This window comes from Anarhichas minor, unplaced genomic scaffold, assembly GCF_050575085.1.
Source record: "Anarhichas minor isolate MPS153535 unplaced genomic scaffold, ASM5057508v1 ptg000024l, whole genome shotgun sequence".
In the NCBI taxonomy this organism is placed as follows: domain Eukaryota; kingdom Metazoa; phylum Chordata; class Actinopteri; order Perciformes; family Anarhichadidae; genus Anarhichas; species Anarhichas minor.
Genome location: NW_027466470.1, coordinates 6080708 through 6096352, shown reverse-complemented (window position 1 = coordinate 6096352; position 15645 = coordinate 6080708). Strand labels below are relative to the sequence as shown.

The 15645-nt window shown below is 43.4% G+C and overlaps 1 protein-coding gene across 9 annotated transcripts in view; it reads right to left on the bottom strand.

Moving 5' to 3' along the window:
• mib1 (MIB E3 ubiquitin protein ligase 1) overlaps positions 1-15361 on the bottom strand; it is a 49322-nt gene extending 33961 nt beyond the window's left edge. For 7 of the 9 annotated variants that reach the window (XM_076098129.1, XM_076098132.1, XM_076098133.1 and 4 more), the window contains exons 1-12: positions 14531-15361; positions 13097-13268; positions 10778-10907; positions 6405-6509; positions 5298-5364; positions 4754-4958; positions 4089-4272; positions 2919-3063; positions 2660-2793; positions 1682-1789; positions 1373-1570; positions 1088-1239 (exon numbers count right to left, since the gene is read on the bottom strand). In XM_076098129.1, the coding sequence (XP_075954244.1) occupies positions 1088-1239; positions 1373-1570; positions 1682-1789; positions 2660-2793; positions 2919-3063; positions 4089-4272; positions 4754-4958; positions 5298-5364; positions 6405-6509; positions 10778-10907; positions 13097-13268; positions 14531-14759 (1829 nt within the window). In that variant the 5' untranslated portion in view covers positions 14760-15361. The remainder of the gene's footprint in view (positions 1-1087; positions 1240-1372; positions 1571-1681; positions 1790-2659; positions 2794-2918; positions 3064-4088; positions 4273-4753; positions 4959-5297; positions 5365-6404; positions 6510-10777; positions 10908-13096; positions 13269-14530) is intronic. The other 2 variants (XM_076098131.1, XM_076098138.1) reach the window with 1 other exon arrangement.
• Positions 15362-15645: the final 284 nt, after the last annotated feature.

Genomic DNA, 15645 nt, shown 5'->3' with positions numbered 1-15645 from the left:
CTGCCGCTTCAGGCCGGCCTCTGCTCACAACACACGGAGACGGACCGGCACAACAGCAAAAAAGAAACAACAAATGAACTTCAAGGGCTATTAACTACACTAATAAAAAACAATTCAATGAAAGACAGATGCTTTCAAGGAATCTGTGGAAGAACTTTAAACATTTATTTATATCCAAATATCCATTTGATTTATTTTAGATTTACTACTAACGTTGAAGACTTTTGGAGAATTTTAAGGGGAAGCATCACACAAGACTGCAGTAGTGTATTACAAAACATGTTTGGAAAATACTGGAACTTTGATCTATAGGTTTTGCATATTTTCCTTGGAACACATTCAATAGTGCAATAATAATCCAGGACTGAAAATGTATCTTAAAATTTGTGAAATCAATGAGATTCTGAAGTGCTATGCTTTTACACACTTTTGATGATGAAGTTTTCTACTCGTTTATGTCAATGACCCGACCGAGTCTGTCTCCTAGTTTAGACCTGTAGGTGGTGAGCCCACGTCTTTCATTCCGGGTAACGGGTTAGTAGTAACAGATTAGTGATTCTGCCACGGCCTCAAAACAGGAAGTGTAGTGGTTGTAGTTTTGACTAATATTTGAAAATGCTCTAAAATGTATTTTTTCTTGAGCTAAAGTTGTTTCAGTTGGGCTGAATATTGAGAACAATTATCTATCAGTTGAGTTATTATTCAATAATCAAGTCTAAATAATTACAATTTTAGCACTGAAGATATTTGTGTTATGACTGTCACGCATACAATCAAACACTGGTCTGGTGCTAATTCACTATTAGGGCAAAAACGTCTCAAGGTGCCAACAATCTGATTTCTCAATTGATATTTTTTAAACGCACTGTGAAATCTCTTTTCCAGTTCTGGAGTCTTGTGCTTCAATGCTGAATCAGTCCAGAAAGAATCAGTGTGTGGACATTTAGAAATATGTAAGGTGTTTAAGGTGAGACTATTGCGATCCTGAGGATCCCGTCTCCACAGATTCCACCCAAACATGCCCTGGTCCCTCGTAGACCCCAAACAGGTGCGACAGCAAGCGGGAGAGCAGGACAGTGTCTCATACCTGGGGTTTCCTCGAAGGGCCGCGTGATGCAAGGCATTGAAGCCATTATTGTTGGTGATGGTGACATCAGCACCAGCCTCCAGCAGCACAGACAGCATGTCATCTCTCTTCTTGCTTATGGCATCGTGCAGCGGCGTGTCCCCCTCGGAATCCTAAAAAGGGGAAACCTCGTGTAACTTTCTCCTCTCGTACTCATCTGTGATTCACACCCTGCCGTAAACGACCTCTCTACTCTCACAGAGCATTTATTTTTTTTACACGTAAATAATTCGCAGTGATAGATACCTGAAGGCTGGGGTGGCAGCCAAAGTCCAGCAGGGTTTTGACCACCTGCAGGTGTCCCTTGTTGACCGCTATGTGTAAAGGAGTCTGCCTTCGCTTGTTCCTGGCATTCAAGTCAGCACCGCCCCTCTGCAGTACCTCAATGACAGAGCCCTCATCGCCAAAGGATGCGTGGTGCACTGCCCGGTCTCCATCTTTGTCCTGAATGACACACCAGCATAATGACTCAGTGAAAAGCACTTACTTAGCCTAAGATGTATTTTGTGATAATGAAATGGATGCGAGACGAGGAATGCGTTTAACTATACGAACCTCAGCTTCCAGGTCCACGCTGTGTTTCAGCAGCAGCTTTAGGACGTCCACGTGACCATTCTGACTGGCTGCCTGCATAGCAGTGTGTCCAGCACACTGGCCGTTCACCTGTCAACACATCGAGAGTGAGAATATGGGTGTGTGTCGATGTCATGTGTCATGTTTCGATACGCATCTGCTGCATTAGCCGTTCACCTGAGGGGCTAAGAGCTCGGTGAGGGCGTGTTTAAGGGTTAGTGTCAGCGGCTGCGCATGCACGGCTGTGTGTGTGTGCATGTTTCATCAGCAACTGCAGCACTGCAAAAACTCAAGACCATAAATATTAATGTGGACTCCTTTGGGAGTCTCGAGACGTCTCTTGTCCTGGCAGGCGGATCACTTGGCCGAGCTCAGTGTGCTCAGCTTTAAGCAAATAATTCCACTGAAAGGCAGTAGGGCATCTGGCCAGCCTTTACAACTGACACACACACACACACACACACACACACACACACACACACACACACACACACACACACATTCACTCGCTCTTGCTCTCTGAGTGAGGACAGTGTTGCAGACTTGACGTAACCAGTTCTCATAACCTACACCGGGCACGGGCTTCTGTCCTGTGGCAAAAAGGATGTTTTCCCTGGCCTGTAGCCTGTAGCAGGGTTTGTAGATCTCAGCTCGATTTAAAGAGGGAATCGTGTCTGTGCTGCAGTGCACACCAATGCTCCTCGGTGCCTCCTCTGGGCCCAGCCTTAATGCTTTTCAGATTGAGAGAGGTGCAGGAGTGGGAGGATCTCAGAGCCCTTCCCGAGGAGAGACTCAGCCTCCTCGATATACTGAGAGCAGAGCAGAGCTTAGCTAGGGATATTCCAGCTACAATCATCAATGGACTCAGATCTCTTGTAGATATTCAACGGCAAAATGACTATCTAATATCTAGAAGTCCAGCAGCAGCTCATACCAAAATACCGTGTGTTGAGCACTTACATCCACATCAGGTCTCTTCAGGATGTCCTCCACTTTGGCCAGGTCACCATTGGCTGCTGCCTTGACCAGCTCCTCATTGATGTCTCCGGACTCTTGTGTCTCAAACAGTTTCTTCAGCAGCTGAGACAGACGCTCTGGCCAAACGGAGGGAAAAGAGCAGAAAGTGACTGCGTGTTAAGGTGTCAGAGAACAGGCGGCAGTGAGGACAAAGAACCACAATGACACTCTCTCCACGCCAGGAGTGCTTGTTCACACATACCTCCAGAGGCGTTGGTGACAGCGGAGCCAGAGGGGGCAATCTTGGTGACAGCGGCGGGATTGTACGTCCAGGAAGTTCCACAAACCTCGACCTTCAGGTCGCTGTCAGAGTAGATCTGCTGCACACGGCCCACCTTGCCGAGGGTCTGTTGGTAAATGTTGCGACAAAACTCATTAGTACGTGGAGGGCTGTTGTCTATGGGCTATGTTCTGTGTAGGAGCCTGTAAGATTGGTAGGACGAGTGCGGGGAAGAACAAAGGAAAAAAAAAAATAAATGCCAGCTCAACAAAGCAATTGTCCCACTCGGAGCAGTAACAAAAATAAAAACCTGACAGAAAAAAACGAAATATTACAGATTTAAGATGTGTTCTCATTATTCAGAGGACATTTACTTGCACAAGAAACAAGATGGATATAAAAGAACGAGACCCCGCTACTGGCTAGACTATTATTCATCTATACAGCCGATACAAAGAGGACGGAGCAAAATGCTTTCCAATTTTGAATCATATCGTCTGGATCTCGGCTGTATGAGAAAGAGGCACTTTGAGTGTGTCGAGGCGGGTCTGGGGCCGTCCTGGAGGATGCCATCAATAACGGGGGGAGCTGCTGCTGCGACAGAAGCAGCAGCGGGCGACAAACCGCCGTGGCTACTGATCAAAGCTACAACCCGTCTCTGGGTTTTAAGGCTCATTAGATGCTGAAGGGGGGGGGGGGGGACAGTTCGGCAGGGACAAGTGGCATATTGAAGTAGACTGGCGATACATAACCTCAGGCGTGCTGGGCAGCGATGAACAAACTTCATAATAAGGGAAGAATAGAGTTGTGTCGAGACCAAAAAGGATCAAAACAAACAAATTGGCAGCAACACAGACGCGGAGTGATTTGCAGGGGAAACAGCAGAAATATTACACAGAGCTAGATTGATTCAGCCTAATTTATAGAAGCTGTTTGCATATAAATTGTGTGCTCGTAATGAATTAATGCAATGATTTAAACAATCACAAAAATGTCTGGTGCAAATATCAAACATAACACATATTTTCTGTTTTAATGACACTATCCACTGAAGTGTACTTTAGATTTGAAGATCTTCCGTCACTCACACAACTTCACAGTCCGGTGGATAGTATCATGCTACACTCTACATAAACTCGTTAGCACTCTTACAGGTAGCATTGCCTCGGCCCACTCTCCGTGGCCTCTTTGGAGCAGTTTGATGCGGTCGATGTCGTAGCAGATCTGGACCAGGTCTCCCACTACGAACTGGGAGGTGCCTCCCTCGGCCCCGGCTGCTGCGTCGCCGCTGCGCACTGCGTTGGCCTTTGTCAGCACGGCGGGGTTAAACGTCCACCTGAGGATACGGAAATGAAGGCATTAAACAACTTATTTACTCACAACTCATAAAATATGATACCTGAACAAGAGTAGATTCGGAGCAGTCGCATGGAATATTTGGGGTTTCGCCAGCTACGATTAAGTAATGAGAAAATGTCAAATAAATAGAAAACCTTTGTTTAAATGATCAATGACTGACTGAGTTATGAGTTTTCATGAATACTTGAAGCGGACTGAAGTTGACATTTAAGGTGATAAGAAGATCCACTTTTTAATTATATTTTACAACAAATTGACCACTAACTTTTAGAGAGGCTCTTCTCTCAAGTGTTACAAACCATAATTTAATCTTGTAATGAAGATGTACTTCAGCGTTTGGTGGCATTTGCCTGAGATGAGGTGAAAGAGGTTATATAAAACTGAATTTATGAGACGCTGTGGTGATGAGACGCGGTTTCATCCGATAAATCTGAGCTGGTCCATCTCTAGGGACTCACCTGTTCCCACTGGGGTACTGGACGACGATGTCGTGATCCTCATCGATGCCACACACTGTGCCGGTGGTGGTGAGCGTCTCAAACATGCCGTCGGTCCACCCACCGTGGCCGTGTTGGAGGGACTGAACAATCTCGAGGTCTAAGTCAATGTTGACCAGGTCTCCGATCTGGAGGCCGCCAGGATTTCTGTTGCCATTCTGCTCACCTGGGAGATTAAGGTAACGTTAGCTCTATCGATATCGTAAATTTTTAACCACATATGTGGCAGCAAATTGGTAACAACAAAACAGAGGCAAGGCATTACTACAAGTACTCAGTGTGGCTATTTGTGGATAATAATACTATCAAACCTCTCACTGCATGACCTGAGCCTGTACGTGGCTTTGGCAGCCAGGTGACTGTGCAGCGCTGCCATCTAGTGGCCAAACAGCGCAAACTACAAGTGAAACCTCCCCTAATGCCCTTGAATTCACTGCACCAGAACGATAGGTGAGAGAGAATTGGTGCAATAATGACGGCGGACACGGATCAGAGGCTCACTTACCTAAAACGGGACAGTGGTCTCTGTAAAAAGAGCCTCCTTTGGCATCCTGGACACATTTCAGATCCGACTGAGAGAGAAAAGGGAAGGGATTAGATAATTACCTGAGGTAATTACATTAGAGGAGGGGCAGGAGGACCGTGAATGATGGCACAGAGAATTTACTCACTTCATGCTGTAGTGTGAGTGTAGTTGCCTAGAATACCAACAATATCAGTGCCCTGAGGGTAAGGCAGGACGACGAAACACTACATTGCTACAGAGAGAAGGCATCGCATCATTTGTGATGACTCAGATGCGCAGCCACTGTGGCAGAGTTAGAGGGCAGAGATGATTGTGAGGCAGAGCAAACATTCCTCTGAGCGGAATGAACACTAAAGTCCTGAGTAGAACAAGTCCAGACAAATGAATAACTCCAGTCTATCCTACTGCATCCAGCCAGCGAGACACTTTGGATCTCACGATGCTCTGAGCACAAACCAGACATTCATTAACAGGGAGAGGTACTTCACATAAGCAAATGTGCCGGAACTTTGTAGTATTTTTTAGCAGGATTTGATCATTTCCCATAAAAAAAACTAAGCGAAAATAAAACAGTCAAGATGGGGGGGTCGAGTCCATTTACTTAATCCAGAGGCAGATGCCACCTACTTCCCTATCAGCCTATTAAAATGACAAAGGACAAATCTGTTATGCAACTGAGACACCCGATTGGCCTCTTTCGTAAAAAGGAAAGGGCAGTCTCCACCAATGAGGAAGAGGCTTCTCATTTGAGACGCGTGTGTAGCTGCGCCTGCAGCAACCCCCCCCCCACCCTCCTTCTAAAGTTGACCTCCATGTTCACTCTCTCCCCCTAAAAAGCAGAGAGAACAGCTTGCCTTTATCATGTAGATACCTTCCCCTTCCAGCTGCCTGTACAATTGTGCCTTACTCATGCCGGCTGCGTGGCTCTCACAAAGGCCTGGCAGCAAAAGAAAGAGCCCCCCGGCCCAGCGGTCAAACACAAAAGCCACCTGACAGCTGATCTTTTGTGAGGCTCTGTGTGTGTGTGTGTGTGTGTGTGGGTGTGTGAGTGACTGAGCGATAGGGTCAGGCTGGAAGTTTGCTCACCATTCCCTCAAAGCCCACTCTGTACAGGTTCTTGGCCCCATTGTCCCACAGTACGTAGGCAGCGCTGTGAGGGCTGGCTGCACTCCAGTCCTGGATCTCTGTCACCTGTGGAGGAGGAAGATGAGGAAGAGGAGGAGGAGGGGTTAAGATGAGAAAGACAAATAAGGGCTCATTGAGTTTTACTCCTAATTTTGGGATAAATTATTGGCTGGGGTGTAATTGGAAAATAAAGTGTCGGCATACTGTGTGTAAAAATACAATATCGACCAGAAGGGGATCATTTTCTTAATGGGAGCTTTCAAGCAGGTGTTTTTCATCTTGAAACCTCATCATGATGGTGAATATGACACTTTATTGATCCCTGAAGGGAAATCATCTTTTCAAACTAAAGGGCAGAGTGAAGGTTGAACTACAGAACAGCAACCCAGGAGACAATATGTCTGCTCACACAAGTCGAACTCTAGTTGAAGGGTCCAGCGTCTTCTGGCCATGCACTGGGTACCGATTTGCCGTGTCGCTCCGGGTGCGAACACATCACAGAGTTTGAATTAAGTTGTACCACTGCTTTCCCAACATGGTTACAGAGGACACTAAGAGTTGTCGGATGCTGGTGCAGTAAATCTATACACACACAGCCACAGAGCTTCAAATTCAAGGGAAGGTTAATTCCCTAAATACTCAGAAATACTAGGAGTGGGATACATCAAGAACACATTCGATTAGGCTTTGATTCTTGGGGTCGCAATTAGATTTAATTTTATTTCAACTGCATTGCAATCTTACAAGAAATACTAAACTTTTGTCTTATTTTTTTCATCAGTTGGGAAGACTTGTCTACCCTATTTAAAGGGAATTAAATGCAGTTGCTATTTCCTCTAAGAGTCTAGGTATCCCAATAAGGTTAGCTGCATCATCTTTGATGAATTCAAGAAGGTCCTAAACATCACGATCCATGAACAGTATGTTTCCATCCATATGCATTCAAGGGCTGGATCCACACTGTGGTCGTAGTATGCTGAGGTCAGCACGAAAAGCATTTTCTCTTCATCATCATGCCAACGTAGATATTTGAAATATACCGACAGTCAGTAAGCATTCTTATTGCCATAGAAATTTTCGGCTTGGAAACAAAAAAGTGAAATAAAAGTGAAAAAACTTTCAGGAGATACTTAACAAAAGGCTTCTATCATCACAGAAAACCTAAAAGTTATGAAATGACGTCATTAAACCTCTTCTATTCACGGTGGGTTGGACCATTAATGAGTTAACAAACACATGGTTCTCCCTCAAGCTGTGCATGCATTTTGAAAATAAATGAAGACCCTGAATAAAGACTCAACATGCACATCCGTCACTACATTGTCACCAGGCTCTTCTTGAGTTAGTACTTGTTGTATTACATTATGACTAATGCTGTACCCGACTTATGTATTCAGGACCGGCTCGCGGCTTTTGGCTACAAAAAATAATAAGGCTCAGTAAGCAAAAGAAAATGACATGTTATTGGCATAAATAAGCAATGAGCTATGAATGGGGGACAGAAAAATCTATTCAAATTTGGAAGAGAGGGTTGGGGATTTTCACACGAGACAACTTTCATCATATCGAAAAAGTGTCAAGAGAAGAGCTGCACTGGAGTAAATTAATTATTTGATCAGAAGCTGTGCCTTTAAGGAAACACAGAAACCAAATAGTTAAATTACTTTCAGGGTAATTGATGAACTGGCCTGGAGAAGTAATATTCATCATCTAAGCTGCAGGACATGCAGTAGCAGTTTTCTGGAGAGCATATTGCTTACAGCATCATAAAACAGTAATGAGATATGCCATTAAATAACACAGCAAAATTAAGTCTTAAATCGCCTGCAGGGGCTCTTAAATGGAATACTCCGGGGCCTGGACCAGAGTCAAAAGACAAGCACTTTACAGTATAAATCTAAATAGACTGGGCTGGACATCAGACATAGTATTGCTTTGTAATAATGGGTCTGAGTCTGGACTAACCTGCAGGAAGGAGGTCTGTTTATAGCCTCAGGAAACATAAAGAGCAATCCGCAGAATTAAACAAAGGCGTAAATGTTTTCGATGGCGCATTCTACTCGTTCCCATCATCATTTCTATGCAAATGTACTCTTACATTATGATATTTTTCCAACACATTGTGCACAAGTCAACTTCTTGTCGACATGAGTTTCTGGATAAATCTGGATTTTTGGCTGTAGCTGCTAAAGTTGAACTAACTTAAGTGTTCACTTAAGGAAGAAGCAGAATTGTTACTTTTCCCCTATAAAGAAACAGGACGTCTTAAAAATCTACATTTAAGTATATATTTTACCTGCCAAATCAAAATGTTTACAGGATATTCAACCTTTATAATGCATTTAATACTTTTTTTTTTTTTACAGGGCTTGAACAAAGGAATTAAAGTAGCCCATGAATATGAGATATGAGTTTACAGATTATTACAATCCCTCCTCTGTATTGTGGAGGTTAGTTTATGGCTTCTTGCCGCTTACACCCACAGTCTATGGGTCACACTTGTTGTCTTTTTGATTCTTCACACTTCATTTTGTTTGTACGCCCTCTGCCGGTTTTTGGAAAATAATGTAACAAACAGCGTATTGTGTGTATACACCTCCGTGTAAACACCTCCGTGCATGCTCGGGAGCTCGGGAGCTCGCGCGCAATCTGCGGAGGCTCGCGCTACGCTGCCAAGCGCGAGTATGAACAACGCTTAACGAGACACCAGAGCACTGGGCTGTGTTCTCGCCTGGCTGCAACATGTTCATGCTACAAAACACGTCGAGTCAGGCAGAGCCCTTCCTGTTTTGGTTGAGGCTCCCGCACATTTCAAATCGAATCACATCCTGAGATGCAAGCTTGTTTTTTCCTTTCTACGGTCGTTTAAGGCAAAGGATCCTTCTATGCCGCCCTTAATTGGCGTTCATGCTCCGCTCGGTGGCACACATGTGGTCGTCATGGCCTCTGTCAGACGTACTAAGTCTGCTTTACCACCTGGGATTTATTATCCACTTAACTGTGCAGCTTTGAATTAAAAACAAAAAGCCGAGTTTGCCTACGTTTTTTGAAACTGAATCATTTAGTAGTCATGTTCATTCAGCAAGGAATAGAAAGATGTATGAACTTTTATACCTCACTTGTGAAAAAGGGATTTATAGAAGACAATTCTCACTCTCGGCCTTATTTTTATTTTTGTGCCTTGTCCACTGAAAACTGTCAGCGTCTGGAGCCCAGAGAAGCTCTCAGGTGATGTAAAAACAAGTGGCAGAGTGATAAAGATCACATGCCTTTCACTATATGAGGAATAGTAAAGCCAGAAACATCTTTCCAGCACTGGCCCCAGTTTATAACTGACTGCCAGACTTACAGGAGTACTTGTCTTATTGGCCTCAGTGCTCACTGATCTCAGCTCTGTATTGTATTTACAGGTCACTGGCTTGTGGAGAAAGAAAATGGGCAAATTTGGAGTTACAGGCTCTACTTTCTTGGCTGGAACCGAACCTATTTGAATTATTTTAGACCCAAGTGCAGCTTTTGACACAGTAGACAATTTTATTCAACCGTCTTAAAAGATGCTGCACTTAGTTCGTTTTATTTTTATTTTTTTGAGTTGTCCAGTCCTGCTTCCTTCAAATTAGAACGGTCTCACAGATTCAAACCAATCCACTCACACGCTGACCTGGAACAAGCCATTCATGCTTTTATCTTCTCAAGACTTACTAGTCCAGAATGCAGAAGCTCGACTTCTCACCGGTTTAAACAGACAACATCACATCCCCCCCCCGGTCCTGGCTTCTATCCATTCTCCCTGTCACTGTTTGTTTTACAATTCTTTTTACGATTTTACTGATAACTTTTAAAGCACGTCTGGCAGAAATGTGGAGCCTTGCAGCTTTAGATCCTCGGGTGGGGCCCTTCTGGCTGCTCCAAAGTCGAGACTCAAAACTAAAGGTGACCGTGCTTTTGCCATCAGGGCCCATCGGCTCTGGAACGAGCTGGCGGAGGAGATAAGGCTCGCAGAATCGCTAATCTCTCTTAAATCACTTCTTAAAACCCATTTTTACTGACTGGCTTTGATGTGATTCTGTCTTTTTACTGCTTTATCGCTGTCTTTTATTTTTGTTATTATTATTTTATTCCTTAGTTTGTTCTTATCGTATCGATTGGTTTTACTGTTTCATCCACTGTACTGTTGTATCAGGGTTTAACGTTTACTTTAGTTTCTCTCGCTTTGTTGGGCCTCACTGTTGAGCTTTCTGTTGTTTTAATGCCTTGCTTTGTCTGTCAAAGCACTTTATAAACTCTGTTTTTAAGGATACAATATAAATAAAGTTCATTATCATTATCATTACCTTTCCTCTCCTTCCGTTGCCTCCATCTTGGTCTTCCCACTGCCAGTCCACTCCTCTCACGACCCGGCCACCGGTGAAGATCCCTCTGGCTGTGATTTTCTTTGACTTTCGACGTGACTCCAAAAGAACTCTACTCAAAAACAAAGACAAAGATTTCCATTTGGGTTCAGCACTCTCAACACTGTCAGAATACTCTACAGCAGGTGTTTACAGAGGCTCTGTTTCCATGGATCAATTGACAGGTATTTTTCCGAATTACTAGCAAATATGCATCGCAGTGGCGATGCCTCCCGTCTGATACCTCGTGTCCTTAACTGCCCTTCTCTGTGTGCCTACTGCTCCGGAGTCATGGTGTGAATTACTTTCAGCAAATGGGACATGGCTACAGATCAAGATCTTACAGTGAGTGGCCTTAACAGCATCTAATCTGCTGAACCAACCATGCAGTCCACTGAGCAACGGATGTTTGACGATAGCAAAACAAATCAAACCAGAAATATTTGTCAAGAGTTGCAAGCAACACATCAGCACTGATCTTTTCAAGTCTTTGAAACATCAGACACAAATTGTTTTATTGTGGCGAGCTCTTTTCTATTGCCTTTAGGTATACTTTCGATTCAGGGAACACGCTGCGCGAGTGGCAGGGGTCGTGTTGTAACTTGTAACATTACGAATAACAATAATCTTTGTAATGACACGGCATTTACACATCACTGACAATTCTTTCCGTTCTCAGCCAAACCCAACAATCATGGCAGTGCAAATGCAAATGAAAAGCCAGCGTTAAAAAAAGTCTAAACGAGCCCGAACCAATGAAGAGGTAATAACGATTAATAGCTGAGCGCAAAGCATCAAACAAGTGTGAGCCGTGGTGGTAGCTGGAGAGCTGGACGGTGTGGGTCTAACCAGTGCAGACCGCTCGTGGCCTCTAACCACTCCCTCTCCGGCAGTTAGTGACAGAATCTAATGCGGTGTAACTAAACACCCCCACTACGCTGGGGAGACCTCCAGCACCCATTGTGCTTTATGCAACGTCTGTCTCGGGGGAAATGAAGTCGTGCTCGGTTGAAAAGGCTGCCAGCTGTTGGGCCATGTGTTCATTTAGTCAATGATGGTATTTGGCTGAAATAGGCCTGAAATGGATGAAGCGTCATCACAGTACTGAGTAGTCTTTGCAATAACACAATCAAATGCAAGTTGTGGAATTTAATGAGTGTGCTTACGCACAATCAGGTCCAAATAATACATTTAAAGTCTTTAAACCACATCACTTTGAACTGATTTGATTGTTTGTGTGTGGAGCAACTTTAAAGGAAAGGAACGCTGCCTTCTTGTCTGCACATGCATTCATTCAAAGTTTGCCCAAATTGTAACAGCTTCTGCGCCAACTTCCATTGTCCTGACTAAGATCTAAAACTAATTTAACATCATTTTTTAGGTCAACTTTTAGTTAGTCAATAGCAACAATGTTATCTAATGTCTTGCTGACAATGTCAACACTTCCTGGGGAGGCTTGACAGTAAACCCACCACTGTCTTCACAGCACAACAACTTCTCACTAAAATGCATTTATTGTCATACAAAGTGCGGAGTTCATATAAATGATAGTTTTACACATGAACACTGAGACAGAGCAATAGGGCTCCCACTGTGGCGACACCATTTTGAGTGACAATAGTGATAAATAAAACAATATTAAGCACAAGGGACGTCTGTAGCACCCTGCTGGGACTGGCCTGTACACGTCTAGTGTTACTCTTTATATTATTATATGATTGGTAACTTATGAGACAGTTATTACATACTTTTAAGTCCTTCGTACTTAACAGGAAGCCGTCTTACATGATGTAGTGAAGAGTTTTCATTATCTCTGTTCATTATATGCAATTACAAAGCTCGAAAGTCAGCTGCGAAAACAGACTTTTTCAATAAATCTGTACTATATTTCATGAGCATGCAGCCTTCTGAAGACATAAACACAAGAGAAAAAAAAAATCTGGGAAATCTACTCAAATAAATTCTATGTTGCATTAATGTGATTCTTTTACAAAAAGGTATGACTGGATCTTAAAACAAGGCTGAGTTGTTGCCTGGCAACTGAAGGCTGGGAGCATAGAGATAGATCCTGTCTGCACAAAAGACCTCTCAAATGTCACACACACACACACTTAATGCAACACAAGGCCAGACGAATAGGGGCGGGGCCACCAATCCACAATGAAGTGGCGTGGATTACCTGGCTAACCGCGTGTCCATCGTATACAACGGGTGGGTCTAAAGTGAGAGCACAACACCGGCTAATGTTTGGGCTAAGCTCACCTCTCGCTGCCCGGGGTGGTGATCCGATAGAAGCGGTGTCTCAGGTGATGCTTGTCTCCATGGTAACAGGTTGTGCAAAGGTCGTAATTGGTGCACTCAGCACATTTCCAGCGAATGCCGATGATGGGCTGTTGACGGCAGGTGTCACACATGGTTCCGTCATGCTTGATGCCTGAGGAGGGGCAGAATTAATCAACATTTGAAACAAAAAAAATGGGGTTTAATTGTGTAGGACATTGCATGTGATTAAAAATACAACTGGAATAACATCTATTTATACTAACCGTGCAAAAATAAGTATTCCATATGCAATCTGAACTCTATGATTTGACATAACTGTGCACACAGTGAAACTTATTCCACATATTCCTAGTCCACATTACCTTTCAGGAGGGCTATATCGCACACCTGTTAACGTGGGAACAGCTTGACTAATTTTGGAGTTAAGAGTTTAAATCACATCTTTTTCAAGATGTGGTTGATCTTTAAGGATCCTGTTAAGAACCACCAAAAACCTCTTCTGCTCCTTATCACGTGACTGCATCATCAGGTGGTGATATATATGGAGCCAGTCAATGGGATACATGCGGAAAATTGTAACTACGTTGGCATTTAATACTATGACAAGTACGGAGACATAAAGCCAAAAACATGGTGAAGTTGTATCTAAAGTGGCAATATCAAGATTTTCATGTACATAAATGTCAACATCGCCAAAGGAGGAAACACAATGGTGATCGAGCCTGTGGCCCACTGATGAAAGTATTGCAATATTTATATATTTGCAGTATTACAAACTGGATGTCGGTATTACAGTTTTCTCTCGAAAACAGAAATTCTAAAAAGTCAACCACGACTAAAATAGTATTTTTATGTCTACATCCTACTGATATACTTTTATATAATGTTGGAAATGTTTTCATCTAAAAGGTGTAATAAAAAATCTAATATTCTTGACTCTGAACGTGCATATCCTGTGTATATATATATATATATATATATATATATATATCTTAGCTTATTTGCATATCTTGACTGGTGCTATCTGTGACATAGCCACATCTGTTCAGACAGGATGTATTTAAATACTTATTTTTAAATATATATCTATATATATCTATATATATAGATATAAATAGATCGGGGAAGTCAAGCAGACATTGTCTGCCTTCAACACAGAGAAAAATGCTTCCGAGAATTGTTTACACTAAAAGTTTCTTCAACAACCCAAAGAGCTTAGCCTTACTACCGTGAAGTAATACATTAATTACAGCAACAGCTTGTTATCGATCTCATTCCTGCACCCACCGAAGCCTCAAAATACAGACCATGAAGCTATGATCTATATCTATAAAGTCTATTTTATGTGGAGCATAACTCTGAGGCATCGAGAGACACTTGTCGTACATCAGTCTGAAAGTGCTGTAAAGTTACCTGTTGGAGCACTGTCTAATATCCTCACGTCGTACGCTCCAGAACAGCGGTAGTTAGCAGCCGTCCCGTTATCCCAGACAACCACCACCTCCTCTGGACTTTCAAAACTCCTCACGGTGCCAACATGTCCCTCTCCACCATCCTGCTTCCCCCACTTCCAGTCGGGTCCGCGGACCACTCTGGCTCCGACTCCTTCCATCATCGCTCGGTTATTCCTGCCGGTAGTCATTTTTTTGTGTGCAATATTACAAGTTTGAAAGCCGGTGGACAGTTTCCAAAATCCCAAGTGCGAGCAAGTCCGAACAGGAAAGGAGACGAACAATCCACAAAGCTAGCCTGCTAGCTCCCTAAAGGAGGCTGTTGGAGCCTCCTAGAAAACTATCCTCCACAAGCTAACGGTAACTGTAAGCCAGTGCCTCATCGGCGTTGACTTGGAGAATGAGAAACTAATAAACGTTTAGCCCAACAGCCTATTAAGTAGCCACATTGCTAGCTTAGCCAGATCTGAGTACCCAGCAAGCTCTCTCTCCTCCACTCCATACACAATAATGCCACCTCTTCAACTTAGCAAGCTAGCGAGCCGAGTTGCTAGCTGTAGCAATGCTAGCAGGATAAACCTCTCCTGGCTAGCAAGTTCTTTTCCGTTGAGGTAAATGTTAGTCCTTATTCTTATTGTTTTATGTCCGTCGAGCTGAAAATCCACCCGAGACGTTCCCTTTGTCAACCAGAGAACGTTCCCCTGGAGTCAACTCAGAATAAACGCGTCGCCATTATTGTCAATCATCGTTCAGACCTCAGACGAGCAACAACTAGCTACGGAGGTGAACGACAAAGCCCGAAGACGCGACGCTTGGGAAAACAAGCACGAGTCCGTGTCCACGGCGCGCATGCGCATCTGCAACATGCAAGCCCAGACAGATAGATACAGACAGATATTTGTAAAGTGTCTAATAAACGTTTTTTTTTTCAATTCTAACAATAATTTTAACTAACGTACCTGTCCTAATTTAGTGTACACAGACAAGTAGCCAAAACACACACAAATATCAATGTTTTAGTTGATTTTGTGGAACAAAATATCTGAATATTCTCTTGCATAAATAATGCATCCACTC